General features: G+C 35.2%; 2 protein-coding genes across 4 annotated transcripts; one reads left to right on the forward strand and one right to left on the reverse strand.

Annotated features, from left to right (window-relative positions):
• Window positions 1-10,226: 10,226 nt before the first annotated feature.
• On the forward strand, window positions 10,227-18,034 carry LOC107761679 (nitrate regulatory gene2 protein). 3 transcript variants are annotated; one of them, XM_016579924.2, is made up of 6 exons: window positions 10,227-10,570; window positions 12,662-13,816; window positions 14,159-14,230; window positions 15,042-15,253; window positions 16,263-16,486; window positions 16,986-18,034. In XM_016579924.2, exons 2-6 carry the CDS (start codon window positions 12,730-12,732, stop codon window positions 17,641-17,643), a joined length of 2,253 nt encoding a protein of 750 aa, XP_016435410.1. In that variant the 5' UTR covers window positions 10,227-10,570; window positions 12,662-12,729; the 3' UTR covers window positions 17,644-18,034. The 3 variants fall into 3 exon arrangements, with proteins under 3 accessions (XP_016435410.1, XP_016435409.1, XP_016435411.1); XM_016579923.2 differs by having other exon boundaries at window positions 10,230-10,570; window positions 14,144-14,230; XM_016579925.2 differs by lacking the exon at window positions 14,159-14,230 and having other exon boundaries at window positions 10,230-10,570.
• Window positions 18,035-19,278: 1,244 nt separating this feature from the next.
• LOC107761678 (NDR1/HIN1-like protein 13) lies at window positions 19,279-20,379 on the reverse strand. The gene has a single exon (XM_016579922.2). The coding sequence runs from the start codon at window positions 20,245-20,247 to the stop codon at window positions 19,438-19,440; it is 810 nt and encodes a 269-aa protein (XP_016435408.2). The 5' UTR covers window positions 20,248-20,379; the 3' UTR covers window positions 19,279-19,437.
• Between the last annotated feature and the right edge of the window lie 644 nt (window positions 20,380-21,023).

The raw sequence follows: 21,023 nt of genomic DNA on the forward strand, positions 1-21,023 counted from the left end.
ATATAACGACCCGACCGGTCATTTTGAGTATTACAGCCCCGTTCCCCTATTTACTGCTCAATTCATACTTTACAGTTGTTATGTGACTTGCCGGGGTAATTGGTTCGGGTCCGGTGAGGTTTCAGAATGAATTGAGACACTTATTCTCAAGGATGAAAGCTTAAGTTGAAAAGGTTGACCGGATGCTGACTTATGTGTAAACGACCCCGAAATAGGGTTTTGATAATTCTAATAGCTCCGTATGGTGATTTTGGACTTAGGAGCGTGTCCGAAAAATTATTTGGAAGTCTGTAGTTAAATTAGGCTTGAAATGGCTAAAATAGAAATTTAAGTTTGGAAGTTTGACCGGGGAGTTGACTTTTTGATATCGGGGTCGGAATCCGATTCTGGAATTTGGAATAGGTTCGTTATGTCATTTATGACTTGTGTGAAAAATTTGAAGTCATTCCACATTGATTTGATATGTTTCAGCACGAGTTTTAGAAGTTGGAAGATTCAAAGTTCATTAAGTTCGATTTGAGGTGCGATTCATGATTTTAATGTTGTTAGGTGTGATTTTAGGCCTCGATTAGGTTCTTGTTATGTTACGAGACTTGTTGGTATATTCGGACGGGGTCCCGAGCGGCTCGAGTGTGTTTTCGAGGTGAGTTTTGAACGAGTTTGGACATTTCGGCACTCTCATGATGTTCTGGGAACAATTGGAGTGTGGGGGCACATTTTGGAGTGCTGAGGCAAAGCATCATGTGCAGACCGCAGAAGAAATGTGCGGACCGCAGAATTCCTCTTGCGGCCGCAGAAAAGGGATTCTGCAGGTTCGATGGTCCAACTTCGGAAGCTTATATCTTTTAATATACAAGGAATATGGAGATGATTCAAAAACAAAAGTTGTATCCCTTTGAGTCTAGTTTCCAGAAAGATATACCATAAATTATTTGGACATTTGTATAAAAGGTTATGGTCAATATACTAAAGCCCGGTAGTGTAGTCACTGCTGAAGTGCGGCCGCACAATTTGGATCGTGGCCGCGAAACTTGGAAAAGTGCGGACCGCAATAAAAATGTGCGGTCCGCACAATGGGAGGTCACATTTTTGTACTTTATAAACGAGGGTTAGAGTATTATTTCATATTTGGACTTTGGGAGCTCGGTTTGTAGCGATATTTCGTGGGATTTTCAAGAAATTCATCAGGGTAAGTGATTCTAACTCGGATTTGGTTAATATACATGAATATGTTATTGTTTTCATCATTTAATCAGTATTTTGATGTGTTAGAGAAATTGAGTTGTGACTCATGTTAGAAATCATGCTCAGGCAAATGTTGGTGTTATTGGGACCCACTGAGGTCATTTCTGTTGTCGAATTATATGTTTAAATTGTAATTTTGTACTCAGTCATGTTCATTCATTGCATATCATATCTCAGTCTCTGTTGCTATTTATTGATACATCATATCATCATTTTGGGCTAGTTTCATGACATTGTGAGCCCGAGAAACTGTCACGACCCAAACTACCTCTATATAACATTGTGATGGCACCTAGTCTCTACGATTAGGTAAGACTAACAAATTGCGGAAAATAACAATAATGGAAGCAAAACTAAACAGCTAATTTCATTAGATACTGAATAACCAATAATAATGCCGCTCGGCATATACAATAACCAAAACACTAGACATACACAGTTTCCTAAAACCTAAAACATCGTGAATCACAGACTATAGAAGGAAACCTAGTATCTCTATACATCAGAGTCTAACAAAAGAAATACAGAAGATAATGGACATGGGGAAGAGTAGAAAGGGACTCTGAGGTCTGCGGACGCGGCAGATGTACCTTGAAGTCTCTAAAGCTGTCTCGACTTACTGATAATGTGGCTGGTAAGAAGTACCTGGATCTGCACATAAAAATATGTGCAGAAGAGTAGCATGAGTGCACCACAATTGGTACCCAGTAAGTGCCAAGCCTAATCTCGGTCGAGCAGTGACGAGGTCAGGTCAGGCCCACTGGTATCTAATAAATAAGCAGGAGAATATAACAATATAATAAGAGACTGGAATTTAAACAAAGAGAACATAGCAAAGTATCAACGCAGAACACAGGGATAAACAGCAGTGGATCTCCCGAGATACCGTCTCGTAGTCCCAAAATAAAAATGAAAGGAGATCTCCCGAGGTACTGCCTAGTAGTCTCAAAAGTAAATATATAGGGAGAACTCTCGAGGAACCGCCTCGTAGTCTTAAAAGTAAATATGCAGGGAGAACCCCTGAGGAACCGCATCGTAGTCTCAAAAGAAAATGTGCAGGGAGAACTCCCAAGGAAATGCCTCGTAGTCTCAAAAGTAAATATGCAGGGGGATCTCCCGGGATACCGTCCCGCAGTCCCAAAATAAATACGCAACTCAAACAAATGAATATAACAGTTACCGCAAGGAACCTACAATTTAGACTAAGTACAAGTCAAGAAAGAAGCAGTACTTACTAAACATGCTACAAAGAGTTCAAATAGGCAATTAGGACATGTAGACATGCTATTCTAGGCTAACAGGATAACTACACATGCTAGTATACTTAGATAAGATGAAAACAGGCTATTACTCAGTAAAAATTAGGTTTTTCCATAGATAGCCCGTGTACGCACTCGTCACCTCGCGTACATGGCGCTCACATATCATAACAACACCAAATCCTAAGGGAATTTCCCCCACACAAGGTTAGGCAAGCCTCTTACCTCGAACCAAGCTCAAATCAATCTGTAACAATGCTTTTTCCATGAATATCCGATTCCGAATGGCCCAAATCTAGCTAAAATCAATTACATATCATAAATATAACTATAAAGAACTAATCTAGTTAATGAAATCAAAGCTAAAGCGAGAAATTAAAAAATCGCCCCAAAAAGTCTCCCCGGGCCCATGTCTCGGAATCGGGTAAACTTGAAACTTCAAATTTCTACAACTGATGCCGAAACATATCAAACCACGTCTGATTGAACCCAAATTTTGTACACAAGTCATATTCAAATTACGGACCTACTCTAACTTTTGGAATCTGATTCCGACCCCGATATCAAAAAGTCCACTACAGGTCAAAATCTCCAAAAATTCGACTTTCGTCATTTCAAGCCTAAATGAGCTACAAACCTCTAAAACACAATCCGGACACGCCCCTAAGTCCAAAATCACCCAACGGAGCTAACGGAACAGACGAAACTCCATTCCGGAGTCACATAGTTCCGACTACGGACAAAATCCTAAGATTTAAACTTTCATTTAGGGACTAAGTGTCCCAAAAGCCAAAACAAAACCTCCCAGCAAGTCACATAAGCTGAAAAAGATACGGGAAAAGCAGTAAATAGGGGATCGGGGCTATATCAAAATGACTGGTCGGGTCGTTATAGAGACTGGAGAGATTGATGACTGAGTGGGACTGAGGGCCTGATTGTGAGTGATATTTATGGGGTCGGGCTGCACGCCGCAGCATGTTTTATTTATTTATGCCTGGATCTGACTATTATAGTGCTTGGGATGAAGGAGCCCCTCCGGAGTCTGCACCCCCATAGTGAGCGCATTTGATTTTATATTTAGGGGTGGATCTTCCCTGGGCATGGATCTTGTCCGAATCATTTATATTTTTGGGATGGATTTTTCCTGGACATGGATCTTGTCTGAATCATTTATATTTGAGGATAGATCTTCCCTTGGGCTGGATTGGCCTTGTATAGTACTGAGTGACTGAATGTCAGTTATTATGTATATATATTGGGATAGATCTTCCCTGGGCTAGACTGGCCATATGCAGTACTGAGTAACTGGAGTGGAAATGCGAGATAGTGAGATTGAATACTTTGAGAGTGTGAATACATGAGTTCATCATTGTGATGCTTTGCATTAGACATGCATATTTTATATATAGGCATAGAGAAGTATTTTTTCTCGTGCCATCTGATAATGAGACCTCTTACCTGCCGTTAAAGTTCTTGAGAAAAATCACAAAATGTTTATTTTCCAGAACTGTATACGAGTTGAGCATGTTATTATTGAGTTATTACTAGTGCTGCTTTAAATTGTATTGTTATGAGATATTATTAGTTATTGGTGTGGACTCTGATCTTGGTACAAGCTCGTCACTGCTTTCAATCTAAGGTTAGGTTTGTTACGTATTGAGTACATGGGGTCGGTTGTACTCATACTACAGTTATGCACCTTGCGTGCAGATTTCTGATGCGGATGTTGTTGCGTACGGCGGGAGCTGGATCTGAAGATGTACCTGCGTTTCAGTCATAGTTGCCTTTTGTTCTAGGTAGCTTTAGAATTTTTAAATCTGTTCATGTATATTTCAAACAGATGATGAATTTTTATTTCACACCAGTTTTATAAATTCTAATCCTAAAAGCTCATGATTTGTACTACGAGTCTTTGGGGAGTATATTAGAGTTATTTAAATATTAATTGAATCGGATTGTTATTATTTAGTTTACCTAGCGGGTGAGGTTAGGTGCCATCACGACTAGTTGAATTTTGGGTCGTGACACCAAGACTTAGGTAAAATATTATTCAATAAATTACCAGGAGTTCTAGGTAGAGAAATAGAAGAAAGATGGTACAAAAGAGGAGTAATACAAAATCCGAATGCAAAATGGTCAATAGGACACAAAATACAACATATAATGGAAATATTACAAGAAAATTGTACACATATACAAATACAAAAATAACTAAAACAAAATGATATGAGTTTCTGTAAAAGTGTACTATACACAACTCAAAGTTATGACAAAGACAATTATAAAAAGAAAAAATATAGAAAATATAAGCCTTGATATAATAGGGGATATACTAGAAAAAACTATTATCTGAGAAAATCATCAGCTAAAAAACCTTACTTAGATAGAAATAGACATGTTAGAAAATATAGGATATAGAGAAACTATAAGAATAAATTAGAATCTTTTACTTGTGGAAGCATAGAACACTTAGCAAATACATGCCCAAAAAGGATTATAGCACGACAAGAAACTCACAATTAATATAAGATGTTCAGGAAACGTTAATAAATGTAGACGAATATATGTCAGATAACGAAAGTATATACTCTATAGTAAGTGTAGATATAGAAGAACAAAATCAACCAGACTCCTCGGAATCAGAAGAAGAAGAATTAATAAATGAAATAGGAACAAAAAAAATGGATTTAGAAGAAATACAGGCAACCACATTAGTAAATATATCTGAAGAGTGTGATCATAAGTTTGAAAGAAATAAAGGATTTAGACAATAATCAATATTTTATATGTAAATGGTATCCTAGTAAAAAAAAAAATAGAGCTAAGTGCAGAATATATTACTTAGAAGGATGTATTATATGCATAGAAAAAGAATATGAAATAAAATTAAATAAAGAAGAAGAACATAAAGAGAAAATAAATGATCCCACACTTAATTTAAGAGTAATGACATTAGAAATGAGAATAAATGAATTAGAAAGGAGAATACAAAAATTCGAAAAAGGAAAAGAAAAACTAGAAGAAAATGAAGAAAATACAACAGAACTCATACACGATAAAGAACTAATGAGCGTAGACAATTATGATGCATTGATATGTAATGAAGATAAAAAATTAAGTACAATAAAAATACTTGCAAGAATCAAAATAAAAGATTATGAAATAGAAACAATGGCCTTAGTAGATTCTGGATGTACAAGGTGTATAATAAATAAAAGAATAGTCCCACCAAATCTAAATTAAGACTTTAGATAAATCAGTAGCAGCAATGCAAATGGACAGAACACATAATATGTATAGACATTATATAGATAAATCACAAATTAGTTTTGTAAACACATGTCAAAATTTTTACAAGCCTAGCTACAAGATAGATAAAATATGGGTAAAAGATTTAAATATAAATGCAGATTTTGTATTAGGATTAAGTTTTATTTTACATAATAATAAAAATATTACTCGTACACCGGTACAAACAATAAATACTGAAACTAAAATAAGAACACGCCTGAAATCATATCAGAAAGACTTGCAAAAAGAGCAAAAAGAATGTTGTGAAGAATGTAAAAATAAAAATATATGTTGTAAAAGAAAAGAATAGTTGTGTTAATACTTAGTGCATAGTATAGCGTAAGTACATATATTATATATATATATATATATATATATATATATATATATATATATATATATATATATATATATATATATATATATATATATATATATATATATGTTTACCCGTAAAACGGTACTGTTGAATTTGTAATGTGATTTATTGACAAGTGAATTAATTGATCCGAGAAAATAAAATAATGAAGAGCAAAAGCGAGTACAATAAGAATAATGGAAGAAAGACGAGCCTGGGCCTTACCGGAAACAAGAACAATGCTAGGTGAAATTCAAAAATAGCCAGATTTACAAGTGGTCGTTGAAAAATAGCCACACTTTTAAAAGTAATCGAAATAGTCACTTTTCATATAAAGATAAATCTGAACGAAAATACTGTTCAAAATCCGGAAAATATTCCAGCATAATATACTGGAGTTCGAATTTTTTACATGTGAACTTCCAGCATAATATACTGGTCCAGCATAATATGCTGGAAGTTCATATACAGGTGCTCCAATCTCCAGTATATTATGTTGGAACTTTTCGTGTGTTGGAGTTCCAGCATAATATGTTGGAAGTTCATACACATGTGCATCAATCTCCAATATATTATGCTGGAACTTTCCGTATTTCAGTAAAATAGTGGCTATTTTTCAATAACTTTGCAAACGCTGGCTATTTTTCAATTATCAGTTTGAAAACTTACTAGTCCGTACTATTTTTACGAAAACTAAATATTAGCATAATAAAGTTTTACAAAATAAGAGAGTAGTATTAGCCTTTTTTCATATAAGTATTTCGCATGTTTCAATGAGTATAAATTTCTCTATTTATAACTAAATTATAGGGAGACAAGATTCCCAAATCATGCTCCTTTTTAAGGTGAATAAAGACCCCTCTTGATAGCTGCACAACGATTAAGAATAAATGCTATAATTTTCTGTAACGGCTGCTCCTTTAATGCGATCTTCTTCAAACGGTATTTTTTTTTATTTTCTCTTCCCCGGCGTTGATACCTTCGGAACTTATACAATATCGGTCACATGTTTATACTCAATATCAACTATTTGCTGATTCATCTCCTATCCGTCTTCACTGTCACGTGTAAACTCAAAACGCATCATCTGTCATATATGTATGAGGGATTTTACTCTGATCTTGTATTAGCTGTAGTTATGATGGCTTATTTAGTGGGCCTTAAATATCGAAACTCTAAAAGTTTTTGACTTAGATATGATAGATTATCATGGAGAAAAAGGCAAGCTAAGTAGCTGACATAAAATAAATTAGAAAAGAAAGGGTTACTTTTGATAAATCTGAAAAGTTGTGGTGCATTCTAAGCTATTACTGGATTCCTCTAGTTTAACTATATAATAAATACTATAAAATCACTTTCTGCAGCTACTTTGTGCAATTTCCTTCCCTTCTCTTTTTCTTTTTTAAAACTAATTAACTCCACCATTTCCTTTCAGCATATAAGTCTTCTACATTGGTTGATCTATTTTTAAATTATATCTCGTTCATCAACCTCTTCTTTTTTCTTTCTTTTTTCTAGTATTTAATATCGAACACTTTTTGACAAGGATCATGCAAAAAGAACACAAAAAATTTCCGTACTCTTTGTTTATAATTTCATATATGTTGTTTTCAAGCGTAACTTCATTGAGTTCTAATAACAAGAGTGTATTCTATCAGATTTAAGAAGATGAAATACATAAATAGACACTCAAAATTTGCAACAAAATTCAATTAGATATTTTAACTATTTTAGTGATCAGATAGACATTTTTTTTTTGGTAAAGGCCTGCCTCGTTCATACAAACATAAGAATTTAGGTGGATTCAAAATTTAAATTTAATTGGTTTAGCTTTTAAATTTTTTAACATTGAACTCTTTATAGCTAAAATTATGATTTTAAATCTAATACTTGTTAATATTATAGTATATTTTTACATATAAACCCATACTCTGTGTCAGAAGTAATGAATTCAGTTGAACTCAATCAAAAGGCAACATCCGCCCCTACGTGAGAGTGAGTGGTTAAAAAAATTTCAAGTATAATATAATCTGGGTTTTTCTATGTTATTTGGTATAGCTTAACAATAGATTTCAGATACTAATTTATCATGGTTAAATAATAAATTAAGGTCTAAAATATGTAATATATATATATATATATATATATATATATATATATATATATATATATATATATATTGTATTCAATTCGTTTGTGTAAATATAGAGTTCCATTCTTTTTCATAAGGCAACAAAGAATATTGAGTTAATTTAATGGACTCAATAATGTTGACCGACACTATGCTGACAAAAGTATTGATTATAAAATTTACTAGGGTCAAAATAAATAACAAATGGATCTTACCGAAATTACCTTACATAGAAGAACTATAGCACATGAGATGGGGACCAATGACAAATCTCCTACGTGTCGTATTACAATATTTATTGCTAGGAAAAGTGCCTATCCCAAGTTATACTTGCATTATTAGCTATATTCATTCATTTTTGTTTTTACTATGAATAATTTCCTATAATTTTGACAGTAAAACTAATCACAATGATTCGTAGGCTGAATTTGAAATAATTGATGACACAAAAAGCAAAAAAATTCGTATATTGAATTATGGCGTTCAATATATCATCATTTGATTGTTTGACTTAAATTTTGAAATTTGTTTTATTTTACCTTTTATTGTTTTCTAAGGTTTCGTCGAAGATAAATGTTTACTTTCTTATACTGAAGTTTCACCAACCATTTCAATTCCAATAGCGTGTAAACTATACTTCATAAATGTGACATTATTTTTTCGTTCTTATTATCTAAAAAGCCAAATTCCATCTCCCTTCACTTCCAATCAAAAGGTTGTGATTTCGAGTCATCCCAAAAGCAATGTGGGGAGTTCTTGAAGGGAGGGAGCCGAGGGTCTATCGGAAACAGCTTCTCTACCTCATGGTAGGGGTAAGGTTTGCGTACACACTACCCTCCACAGACCCCACTAGTGAGATTATACTGGGTTGTTGTTGTTGTTGTTGTATCTTTATTGCATGTGCCTCATTGCGAATTTCTCCATTAATTTTTTTTCCTACCCGGTGTCCAATATCCGTGGTGAAACCGGTGAAGCCTGACTCAATCTGAATTTGTGCTGGGAAGTCCCATATTATGAGGTAAAGCGCTCCATAACAAATACGATTTCATACTCAAGGCTCGAACTCGAGACCTATGATTAAGAATAAAAGAATACTTACCGCTCTATTGTAACCCTTATTGGTTCTCCATCAGTTTATGCATTAATGAAAATTGGAGTAATCTTTTTGGCACATTGCCATGATCTGCAACATCTTTACTCCTTACAAGAAAATATTGTGTTCTTCCATTGTTGATCCTAAAAGGTATAAGAAGAACAATCAATGCTTCCCTATCTACCGAGGATGGGATTGTTGAAATCTAAGACAAGGTATATAATTTAACCATATTAAGCTAAAATTATTAATTGTATTCCATATAATTTTTTTTTATTAATCCATCAAAGTAATAAAAGTAGCATATGTCTTTTACATAAATTGAACGATAAATGACTAAATTCTCTCCAGACGAATTTTGAGAAGCTATTTATGAATGACCACCTAACGCAAATCATAGATAATAGATCATTTTTTATTATACATAATTTATCAGTCATTCTGAAATTTCTTTGATTTGAAAAGGTTGAAAATTATCATAATTATATTTAACTCTGAATTTTTTTTGTTTAACCATTCAATATTGGAAACTCTATTAATCCTGATTTAAGCCGATACACTAAGAATAAATCATTTTTTATCAAGTTACTCAATTTCTGTAACCCAAAATAATTACATTAATAAAAATAGGTAATTACATAGTGATTTGCAAATCACAAAAATAAAAAGTCACTATTAGAAGTCAGCTTACATCTTAAAAGTGCACTTTCCACTAAAAGAAAATTAAATAATCATTAAAATATAGTATATTTTAATTTAGGACCAAAAGTACATATGCTTAAACTTAGAAAAAGTAGAAGGAAGAAAAGAGTTTAGAAACTTAAAAGAGAAAAATTTGTGTTGAAAAAAGGTGGACACTACAGCTCAGCACACACATTACACAAATACACTTCCCATTTGTCTGTTTTCTTTTGCTTACAAAAATATGCAAATTTAGAGAACCGATTCAACCCCTTTTCTTTATTCTCTGCAATCTGCATGGATGTAATGTAAAGTATTCCCCCCCCCCCCCGCCGCATCCCCCACCCCGGGTTCTGACACTGCCTACACACTTCACACATCTCTAAAGATTTCCTCTTTTATTTCTTCCTTTCACAGTTTCCACCCAATTCCTTCTAATTCTGTCAACTGGAATCATCTTTCTTCCCTGAATTCCACAAGATTTCACCAGTTTGACTTGTTGACTCTTACAGGTAATATCCTTACACTAAGACCCACAACCCCTTTTGGCCTTTTGGTGATAAAAATTTGATCTTTTTCTATTTTTCCATTTTGTGTGTTCTTTATAGCCTCAAAATTTTTATCAAGTTTTGAGCTTGTTTAGTTGGTGATGGCTTAGTGGGTTTTTTTTTTTCTGATATTTGATTTGGGGTTGAACTGAATTCTGTTAAGTTGTTGTGAAGTCTGATCTTACTTTGACAGTCCAGTTTTTTAATTTGGAGATTACTGATCCCTTTTGGCCTTTTGGTGATAAAATTTTATCTTTTTTTAGTCTTCCTTTTTGGGTGTTCTTTATTGCTTCAAATTCGTTATCAAGTTTTGAGCTTTTTTAGTTGTTGATATGGTTTAGTGGGTTTTTGTGTTATTTGATTTGGGGTTGAATTGAATTATATTCAATTGTTGTGAAGTAGTGTCTTATTTTGGAACCAGTTTTCTTAATTTGAAGACTACTGATCCCTTTTGGCCGTTTGGTGATTAACAACTTGTTTGGATGGTTGTTACCTATTTTACTAAAAGTTACATAACTTTGTGGAACGACGAATTTGGTGTGGTGACATCGTTTCCTTGCTTTTTTCTCTCAACCTGCCCTCCCTTATTATTAAGTATCCTATTTTTTTTCTTAATAATGTTGTAAATTTATTCTTCATATTGTTGGTGCGTAACATCATGAAACAATCGCAAACGATACAATCTATCCAAACGTTATATTTATCAATCAATACAATACAATACAACATACAATACATTATGAAACGATAGGTAACAACAATCCAAACAAGTTGTAATTTGATCTTTTTCTTTTAATTTTTTAGTTGTCCTTTTGGGGTGTTCTTATAGCTTCAAATTCCTTATCAAGTTTTGAGCTATTCTTTTTGTTGTTGTGAAGTATTGATCTTACTTTGAATTTATTAATTTCATTATCAAGTTATGTTTCTTTGTTGTGACTTGTGATTGATTAATTGGTTTTTGGTGATATTTGGTTGGGGTTAAATTTTCTTCTGTTAAGCAGTTATGAAGTTTCAGAATCTGTGACTTTTAACGATTAGATTTTTAGTTGCTTCTTTTTTTTTTTGGGTGGTATTTGGTTGGGATTGAATTGAATTCTGTTAAGCAGTTGTTGAAGTTTAAAAAATCTGTGAATTTTAAAGATTGGATTCTTAGTTGCCTCTTCTCCTTTTCTTTTGAGGTTGATTCTTTACTTTTTGATAAGTTCTTGCTTTTGGAGAATAATTGATCCTTTTTTGGTAATTTTATTAAGTATTAACTGCTCTGGTTTTCTTAGGCAAGTTTTTTGATGCTTCTTTAGTTCGTTAATGTTTAGATATTTTGTGTCAAATTCAGTTAGGCTTGGTTTCTTTGATGGTGAATCTGCGGTTGTAGGGCACTGAATATATATTTATTTATTTAGTTTTACACTATTTCTATGTTTTGTGGTGTTTAATTATCTTAGTAGTTTAATTCTTGTTAAATTCGTCAGATGATTCAAATGTTTAATCATCTGAATTTGACATGTTTGTAAAGCCTGATTTAGCAGGATTAAGTGACTTAACCTGGTGGTTTGAATTTTTTTAATTCCCTAATGTTATCGATTACTGGATATAGAAGTTAACTGTTCGGAAATAGTGGTTGCAAATTTCCAGTTGAAATGTCTGGTTTCTTTTGAATAGCTGCATGATAAGCCATGTTTAGCTTTTTCCCCACTTCGGCATTGATATGAGATTTTCGTTTTGAGTATCTCTTATAGTATTAGATATAAAATCAAATCTCTCTATAACAACCTTATTTGTTCCGATATTTTTTGGTTGTTATAGTGAAGTGCTGTTATAGAGTACATATATTATAACATATCATAAACTCGGTTCAAGAAATATTGGCTTTTATAGTGAATGACTGTTATATAAGGATGTTGTTGGATGTTGTTATAGAGAGGTTTGACTGTATTTAGTAGAGATTAGAATGGTGTGCTCCATTGATCTTGTTATGAAGTGTGAAAATGGTATTCGCCTAGAGCTTTCATGCATTTTCTCGTACCAAATGAATAATCTTTTAAGTTTTTGAATCAGGGCTGCATCTTGAGACCTCGGACTAACTATTCTGGGAAGTGAGAATTTTTCAACGCTGGAATGATTTGATGGGGGCATCAAACTCTAAACTGGATGAAGATAAAGCCTTGCAGCTTTGTCGTGAACGGAAGAAGTTTGTTAGACAAGCTCTTGATGGCCGGTGTAATCTAGCAGCGAGTCATATTGCTTATATCGAGACTCTAAAAATTACAGGAACTGCTTTAAGGAAATTTGTTGAACCTGAGGCTCCATTTGAATCTTCAATCTACACATCAACTAGTGCAACACCTGAGCCACTTGCATTAACTGAAAAGTCTCTTTCCCAGTTTTCATTCTCTTCTCCATTCTCACGTCATGTAGATGCAACTGAGAATGTCCTGCCTTCTCCTTCACCTCCAACCTCAAGTCGATACCATGCGAATCACATGAAATTTAGAGGTACATTTTCTAGGAAAGTTGAAGAAAAACCGCCGGTTCCAGTTACTGTTTCAGTTACTTCAAGTACACCTCAGAACTCCACGCCTCGTTCCATAGAGAGGCCTGAAGCATCACCTTTTGAAACCCCTCCTTTCCCTTCTGAAACTTCACCTTGGGACTATTTTGGTCTCGGTCATTCTATCGATAATCATTTTACTTCACAGGATGGAAAGATAGAGAATGGAAATGACACCAGGCATCTCGGAGATGAGGATAGAGTTCCTGCATCAGAAGATGAAGAACGGTATTCTTCACCTGGAAGGGATGATGGGTCACAGGTCTCAGATGATGAATTTGATGAGCCTTCCGCAGAAACGCTGGTCCGAAGTTTTGAAAATGTCAATAGAACAACTGATCATGCTAGCAATAGGGGCTCACCTGACATAACCTCTGTGGGAAAGGTAGTTTCAGAAGCCAAGTCTCTGAATGGGGAGAAAAGCAAGTCACCTGATTTGTCCCCACTAAGAGATGCACCCTCAGGACCTGCTGTTGATAATGACATGAAGACACCAGTAAAAGAAAATGATATTGAGAATAAGATTGCACCCAAGGACTTCTTTTTGAGCATAAAAGATATCGAGTATCTCTTTGTAAAAGCATCTGAATCAGGAAGAGAAGTTCCACGCATGCTGGAGGCAAACAAATTCCATTTCCGGCCAATTTTTCCAGGGAGAGAAAGTATGTCCTCTCTCTCTCTCTCTCTCTCTCTCATGCGAGATAGAAAATGCATATAAATGCATCTTAATAGTTCCAATGTTTGCACGTGTTCCTTAAATTTGGTCTTATTGGTTTTGACATATGGGAAGATAGGTCGGTTTTCCTGAGGTTAAAGTCATAACCTTAACTCAGGTTAAAGTCATAACCTTAACTCTATCTATTTAATCAAGTTAATGTATACGTAGGTAGGCAAGGGAGTGAAGTGAGTATTTGGGATGTGAACTGTTTGCTCTCTTAACTCTTTTGCATAGTATTTTTTTCTGCATCTTTTTTAATTGGTCAATGCAGATTTATCTTTGGCAGGAGGGTCAATGACCAGAATATTAATAAGATCTTGTTTTTCTTGCGGGGATGATCCAAGCCAGGTTCCTGAAGGTAGGCCTCTTAATGTAGAAATAGCTATGGTAACTTTTTCAGATTCGAAATGTCTAATAAATAATTTGTTTTAACACATTCTCGAGCTCTTTTCATCCCACTTCACTCCTGGGTCCAGATGTTTTGTAGTTTTATGATACAGAGATAGGGAAGCGAGCAAGATATAGGGAGGTTCTTTTTCCTTGAGTGCAGATTAGTATTTAGATCTGATTTGGTTTTTGACTCTCAATGATGTATAAGTAAACACTAGATGAGCTTTTTTAAGTGTTTTTCTTTTCTATATGCCACTTCTTTGTTTCCTCTTTTCTAGTGTTTGTGTGTGTGGGGTGGTGGGGGGGGGGGATTTGGTGTTTGGAGAAGGTTATTGGAGGAGGAGGAAATGAGGTAAACGTTCTAATATAGGAAACATGCTATCATCTGAACCATTAATTTCTAATATCATCACATTCTTATTAAAAAGTTGAAGGAGGGATTACTGTGCTATCACAACCTTGGTCCTGGCTGAGTAGGTTTTCTGATCTCCTTCTTGCTGTCCTTTTATCTAGGACACTTTATTGAGTTAACTTTCCCCGTGTTCATTTGATTGGAATTCTTGCTGTCCCTCTTTTATTAAATGTGCACTTAGCATCTATAGTGAATTTGAGACCATGCACATATCCAAATACACAGATTCACTCACTTTAGATACTTTTAAGCATGGCTTATTACTTCTACGTACCTTTCATCATGTTTTCTTATAGTTTTTTGTGTCATTTTATTTTTGCTTTTTTCTCCATGAAGCTCATCCAGCCGTCTTAATTTTTCTGTTTAGAGCCTCCCCAAAATTCTGTGAAGTACCTGACATGGCATCGCACCACGTCATCTCATGCTTCATCCCCAAATCGGCTTGGTGTAAACTCAGCAGATGATATTGAGGATGTTACCAACAATCTCTTCGATAATTTCTGTATGGTCTCAGGAAGTCATGCCTCTACATTAGATCGGCTGTTTGCATGGGAGAAGAAGCTATATGACGAACTCAAGGTAAGATATTGCTCATTTATGTATCGACGATGTGTGGATTTGTCTAGCTGTAACGGGGATACATATAAGTGAACTAGTTATTTATATGTAAACAACCCTTAAGTCTTGTTGTTCTATGACTTTCCTCTTTGATATTAGTTTCTATGCTCAGATATTTTGTATGCAAAAAGTATACCCCTAGGTTTCATACCGGGTTTGATTAGGTAACTCATAAAGGAATATCCTAGTGGAAATGCTCTTTCCTCCCTTCCCCCAAAAGAAATCTAGTAATCATGATGTTAATGATGTTTCTACATTCTTTTTTGACTGACAAACTAAATTTAAGTTTCAAAGTTACCTATTAAGTCAGTTTCTTACAAAGTGCATTAATCCCTTGAAGTATGAAATTTGCAAGAAGATACTCTAATTTTTCTTTCAAAGCTCTTGACTGATCTCTTGATGTAATTGGTAAAAGGAAACAATTTCCGTAAATATTCTTCCCGCATTTACATTCCTTTGATCTGTTAAGATATTGTGATAGACCTTGTACGAACGGTCATATGCCCTCTTTTTTTTCAAAACCGAAGGCGTAGTCTTCTGTCGAAGTTTCATACTTGCTCTCATTATAGTTCTTTTGGAAGCACCGAGAGTTTAAAGTGGATGCTTTTCTTTTCTCGTATTGTTGTCTGAGATATATGATGTTGTTAATTTGATATTAATCAATTAAGGCATTCTGAGATCCCAGACTAGAAATTCAATGCATAACATCCGATCTTAAAATGTAATCTTGCAGTTGTGAAAATTAACATTTTGCAAAGTGGTTGTGGTTGGATTTTATATCAACTCTTTAAAAAAAGTTGAAGAATTTATTAGTAGATCTTTCAGTTTATTACATTGCATCTGCTGGTTATGTTCTATTTTCTTCTCATATTAGTGGTGTTTAAGCTGCTTATTGTAAATAATTAGTCCTTTCTCCTGTATTCTTTAGTTGCCGATGTACAACTAAATGTAAATATCTTTTGGAATTCAGGCTTGTGAGATGATCCGAAGTGTTTACGATGTTAAGCGTAAGCTTCTTCGACAACTAGAATCTAAGGTAGAAAGTCCCCAGAGGATTGATAAGACACGTGCCGGTGTGAAAGATCTTCACTCGAGAATTGGAGTTGCAATTCATAGAATTAATTCCATCTCAAGGAAAATTGAGGAAATAAGAGACAAGGAGCTTCAGCCTCAACTGGAGGAGTTGATTGAGGGGTACATCATTAATTTTGCTCACTATTTTTAGCATTGGAATATTTTAGAGTTGAATGTAATGTAAATCTATAGGGATATTCACTTAAATGTACTCCATACGAGGTACTCAATGCAGTAAAAAAATTCGTTATATCATTGCACATCCTATAAAGAAGAAAACATGCACTTTGATAGTTCCATGCTTCGGAGATATGAAGAATCTCCATCAAGTTTTTCCATGTTTCGGAGATATGAAGAATCTCCATCAAGTTTTTCCATGCTTCGGAGATATGAAGATGTCTCCATCAAGTTTTCTCTGCCTTTATATGTTGGGCAAAAAATATTGTTTTTGCAATTTTTCGCCAGTTTTTGTCAGGAGACGAGCTCTCCAACAAACCAAAAAAAAAAACAGCATTCTCACACAGACACGTACACATGTTTGAAAGAGGACATTTTGAAGGTTAATGGTCGGAATTCTTTTCTTATTATTTCTGCGTGTGCTAACCTGTTCCTATGACAGGTTGAGGAAGATGTGGGAAATGATGCTCGACAGCCACAAGCTTCAGCTCCATATCATATCAATAGCTCATTCCCCTGGAAATATGAAGATCCTTATTCACTCAGATACTCGTCGGCAGATTGCCATCCATCTTCAAAATCAATTGAGTTCTCTATCTTCAAGTTTTACAAAGTGGATTGTTGCTCAGAAGGCATACGTGGATGCTATAAATAAGTGGCTCCACAAGTGTGTCTCTCTCCGCCAGCAGTCATCCAGGAGAAATAAAAGAAGGTTGCAACCTCCGCCACTCAGAAACTATGGCCCGCCTATTTATACCACCTGTTCTGTTTGGTTGGAGATGTTTGATTCTTTACCCACTAAAGAAGTTTCAGATGCTATGAAGGGCTTGGCCGCTGAAATTTCTCACTTCCTACCCCGGCAAGAGAAGAACCATACAAATCATCGTCATGGAAGTAGTGATCCAGCTCTTACCCCCCTGAGAGATGATTCTCCTGTGGACTGGATAACCAGCTTTGATCGTTTTCGTACAAGCTTGGCTTTTTTTCTTGGCCAGTTAAACAACTTTTCTGAGTCTTCTCTGAAAATGTTTACTGATCTCCAAAAGTCCATCCAAGAAGCCAAGCATAGTTATGCACTGCGAGTGAATTCCCAATCATAAAATGGTCTTACTGAGATTAAAAAATAAGTTGCAAAATGTGAAGTAGCAGCAGATACTGAAAAACAGGCTGAAACTCTGAAGAGATACAAGTGAATATAGCAAAGCAAGGACTATTTATTCTGTCATTTGTACAGGGAGGTAAACAAAAGGGATCATTCTTGGAGCTTCAGTATATTTTTGTTGAATCTTGAAATAAAAAAATCCCTATATAGTGGCTGTATATGCATATTTTGAAATGGGGCAAGGGGAAAGTAAAGAGTGTAGAGTAGTCATAAAGAGAGCTGTTTATATGATAGCAAAACATGTACGTTACTTGGATGAACTCAGTTACAGTTTGATTAAATATTTTCCAGCTCCGTATTTTATGAAGATTTCCCTAGTCTTTCAGACATGTTGAGTGTACTAGAAAATCTTACAATATTGGTTGATGGAATAGGGCGTGGTCTCCTTATATGGTTTTATACAATGCTCATCGAGTTATGTCCATATTCATTTTCTTAACAGAGACTAATGTGAAATACATTTTTACCTTTGAGATGAAGCATAACTAATACATTGATTATTACTTGATTAATTGCTTGGCTTGTGAAGTTGTGGTTTAAAGATTGCTCCTAAGTCCTCTTTTCTTAATCACAAAAGTTCCATACCTTACCAACAATGAAGCCATATCAAAATAGTTAAGACAAGTATCTGTTGCCGTCTCCACATTTTCAAAAGGCCCTTGATATTGGAAAGGCGGAGGGGTTGAATTGGGCAAGTCAGCCCTTGGTAACTGGTGTAGTTTAACTGATAAGTTGGTCGTCAAAGGCGGATTCACAATATGAAGATTTTAGATTTCTACAATGATCTTAAGTTAATATTAGGCGAACAATTTCCAACACTACTGCAAGGCATGTTGTTGGTTGGCACTATAGTCGAGCATTGCACTGCAATTTACAAATACAATCAGACATCTCTATAATATCATCACTATATAATAGTCATTCACTATAAAAGACATATTTTCCTCGGAATCGATTTTTGTGTTATAACATATAACCTCTATAACAACACTTCATTGTAACAAAAAAAAAATATCGGAACAAATAAGGTTGTTATAGAGAGATTTGAGTGTATATATGATGACTGACTGTTGGTTGAAGTCGGGGTGCATTGTTCTTCTTGGTGTCTTGCATAGGCGGATCTAGAAATTTAAGTTTATGGGTTTATATAGAAATCTTAAGTTAATATATAATAATTGCAAGATTAACAAACTGAGTACCAATTAAAATATTCTTATACATTTAATAAATTTTTTAATATAAATACTGAATCTAGACAAAAGTTACTGGGTTTACGGGACCGTAACTAATGGACTGCCGTGTCTTGCCGTTTCAAGTTCTTTGTTCACGAGCAAAGTACAACTCCATGCACATAACTTGACAATTTAGGACTACGAGGTTCGCTGTTGTTGGTTTAAGCACTCGTTGGAAAACTGTGTCAAATTGGACTGACAAGTTACCTATGAGAAAACATGTGATTCAGCAGACAAACAAATCTAGGTTCGTGAACATATCCCCAAACTTGCAAATTAATGCCAGGGGAAAAGAAAAATGAAAAAAAAATAAGAAAAGATAAAACTCCCATTAACCGGTGTTCGATGAATCCAAAATTTTATTTATTTCCTTCTATGTAGGACGAATTAACTAAATTTTTCAGTTTATAAAATACAACAATTTTCTCCAAATATATAAGAAAGAAAGAATCATCATATATCACTACATAAATTAAATTTGACTAAAATGTTCAAGCCTTCTACCAAAGCCTCACACTATATTTACAATCATTGGAAACTATTTTAGATTTCTCCGTTAAAGTATCCACCGTTATGTCACACTTAACCTTAACGGTAATTTCCCACGTCTTAACGGCTCCAACCTTGATCTTAACGGGTGCTTTAATGTTCACCCTAAACGGCACTTTCCCTTGCTTCTGTTCATTCCTTAACGCAGTCCTAACGGCGCTTCCGAGCAGGACGTTTGATCCCTTCAACGGCGTCTTAAAAACCGTTACGTTGTTCGTTGGCTGATAAAATGCCGGGAATTCGCCGTTAGAGAGGTTAACATCGGAGTAGAGTACGGTAACGGAGCTTCCTTTCCGGTAGTAAATCCCGATCTTGTTGTTAGGGTTTTCAGCTCGGACAGTGACGTCAAATGCAGGCGATACGGAAGACGATGGCGTCAGGTTGAAATTCTTAATCGCGATGCCGGAGATAGTGTACTTCGGCGCTTCAGGTCGGAAGACAAGGTAGAGAACGCCGGCGGTGATGCCGAGTGCTATAATGAGAATGAGGAGGAGAGAAAATGTGTAGCAAAGGCACCGGCAGCAGCAGCTCCGGCGAGGCTTCCGTTTTGTCAGAGATTCATAACGGCGAGAATTCTCCGGCGGAGGATACCGATAGATTTGATCCTTTGGCACTTGAACTACATACGTTCCAGGCGGTGGCACAGGCTTTGGAGATGCCGGCTGCAGTGGTTTTGTAGGAGTTCCTACTTCGCCGGAGTTGTGCGACGACGGCAGTGGGCTTTCCGGCGGCGAATCTCGAGGATGTACACGATCAGCCATAGTGTACTTATACAAAACTATAGATACAGAATATGGAGTCAGAGAACAGAAATGAAGTGAACGTTGTGGTGTGGAAGAATGTGAGCAAAGGAATAGCGGAAATGAATGAGGTTATGGATTGTGTGTGATGCGTTATATTTATATTTATATATATATAGTAGTACGTGTGTGCGTGTAATGAAAGAAAAACCGCGTGACATGTTACACGCAAGAGGTGGATGTATTAAATTTGGGTACAATTCAATGTGTGAAGACTACAGTTGTAAAGCACAAAACCGAAAGAGATTTTTACAATCCATATACAAAATTATCAATTATGTACGACTATATCCGGAAAATTGGATATAGTTGAATTTATAAGTAATTCTAAGAATATGTGATATAACTTGACATAAATCGTTCGTAAAAGTAGAAATATTTAAATTCTTGGGTATAGAAATGGGATATAAATTATTGAACTAGAAGAGTGAGTATACTAAGTAAAACAAGCTTAAGAGATTTATTCTTCAATAAATAGAAGTAGCTTTTTCTTACAATGTGTGAATCTACTTGTGCTTACCAGGAATCCCCTTTATAATAGAGGGATTTTATTTTATTTATAATAAAAAATATATAGTGGAGAACCCATGATAAATTGTCTCTTCCTCGATTCCTGCCAAGATTCTCTCCCCTAGTGCGATTGCAACGGCTCCTGTCTGCGAGCTCGATACTGGCTCGAACTCGGTATTGGGTCGAGCCCTCGGCCTTGAGTTCGAGTTCGAATTCGGGGTGAGTGT

Source organism: Nicotiana tabacum, chromosome 9 (assembly GCF_000715075.1).
Source record: "Nicotiana tabacum cultivar K326 chromosome 9, ASM71507v2, whole genome shotgun sequence".
In the NCBI taxonomy this organism is placed as follows: domain Eukaryota; kingdom Viridiplantae; phylum Streptophyta; class Magnoliopsida; order Solanales; family Solanaceae; genus Nicotiana; species Nicotiana tabacum.

Bases quoted from the DNA above. Each gene is read 5' to 3' on its own strand.
- LOC107761679 (XM_016579923.2), top strand. From the start codon at position 12,730: ATGGGGGCATCAAACTCTAAACTGGATGAAGATAAAGCCTTGCAGCTT. The intron at 13,817-14,143 runs GTATGTCCTCTC...TGGTCAATGCAG, and splicing joins AATTTTTCCAGGGAGAGAAA to ATTTATCTTTGGCAGGAGGG. The intron at 15,254-16,262 runs GTAAGATATTGC...TTTGGAATTCAG, and splicing joins AGCTATATGACGAACTCAAG to GCTTGTGAGATGATCCGAAG.
- LOC107761678 (XM_016579922.2), bottom strand. From the start codon at position 20,247: ATGGCTGATCGTGTACATCCTCGAGATTCGCCGCCGGAAAGCCCACTG.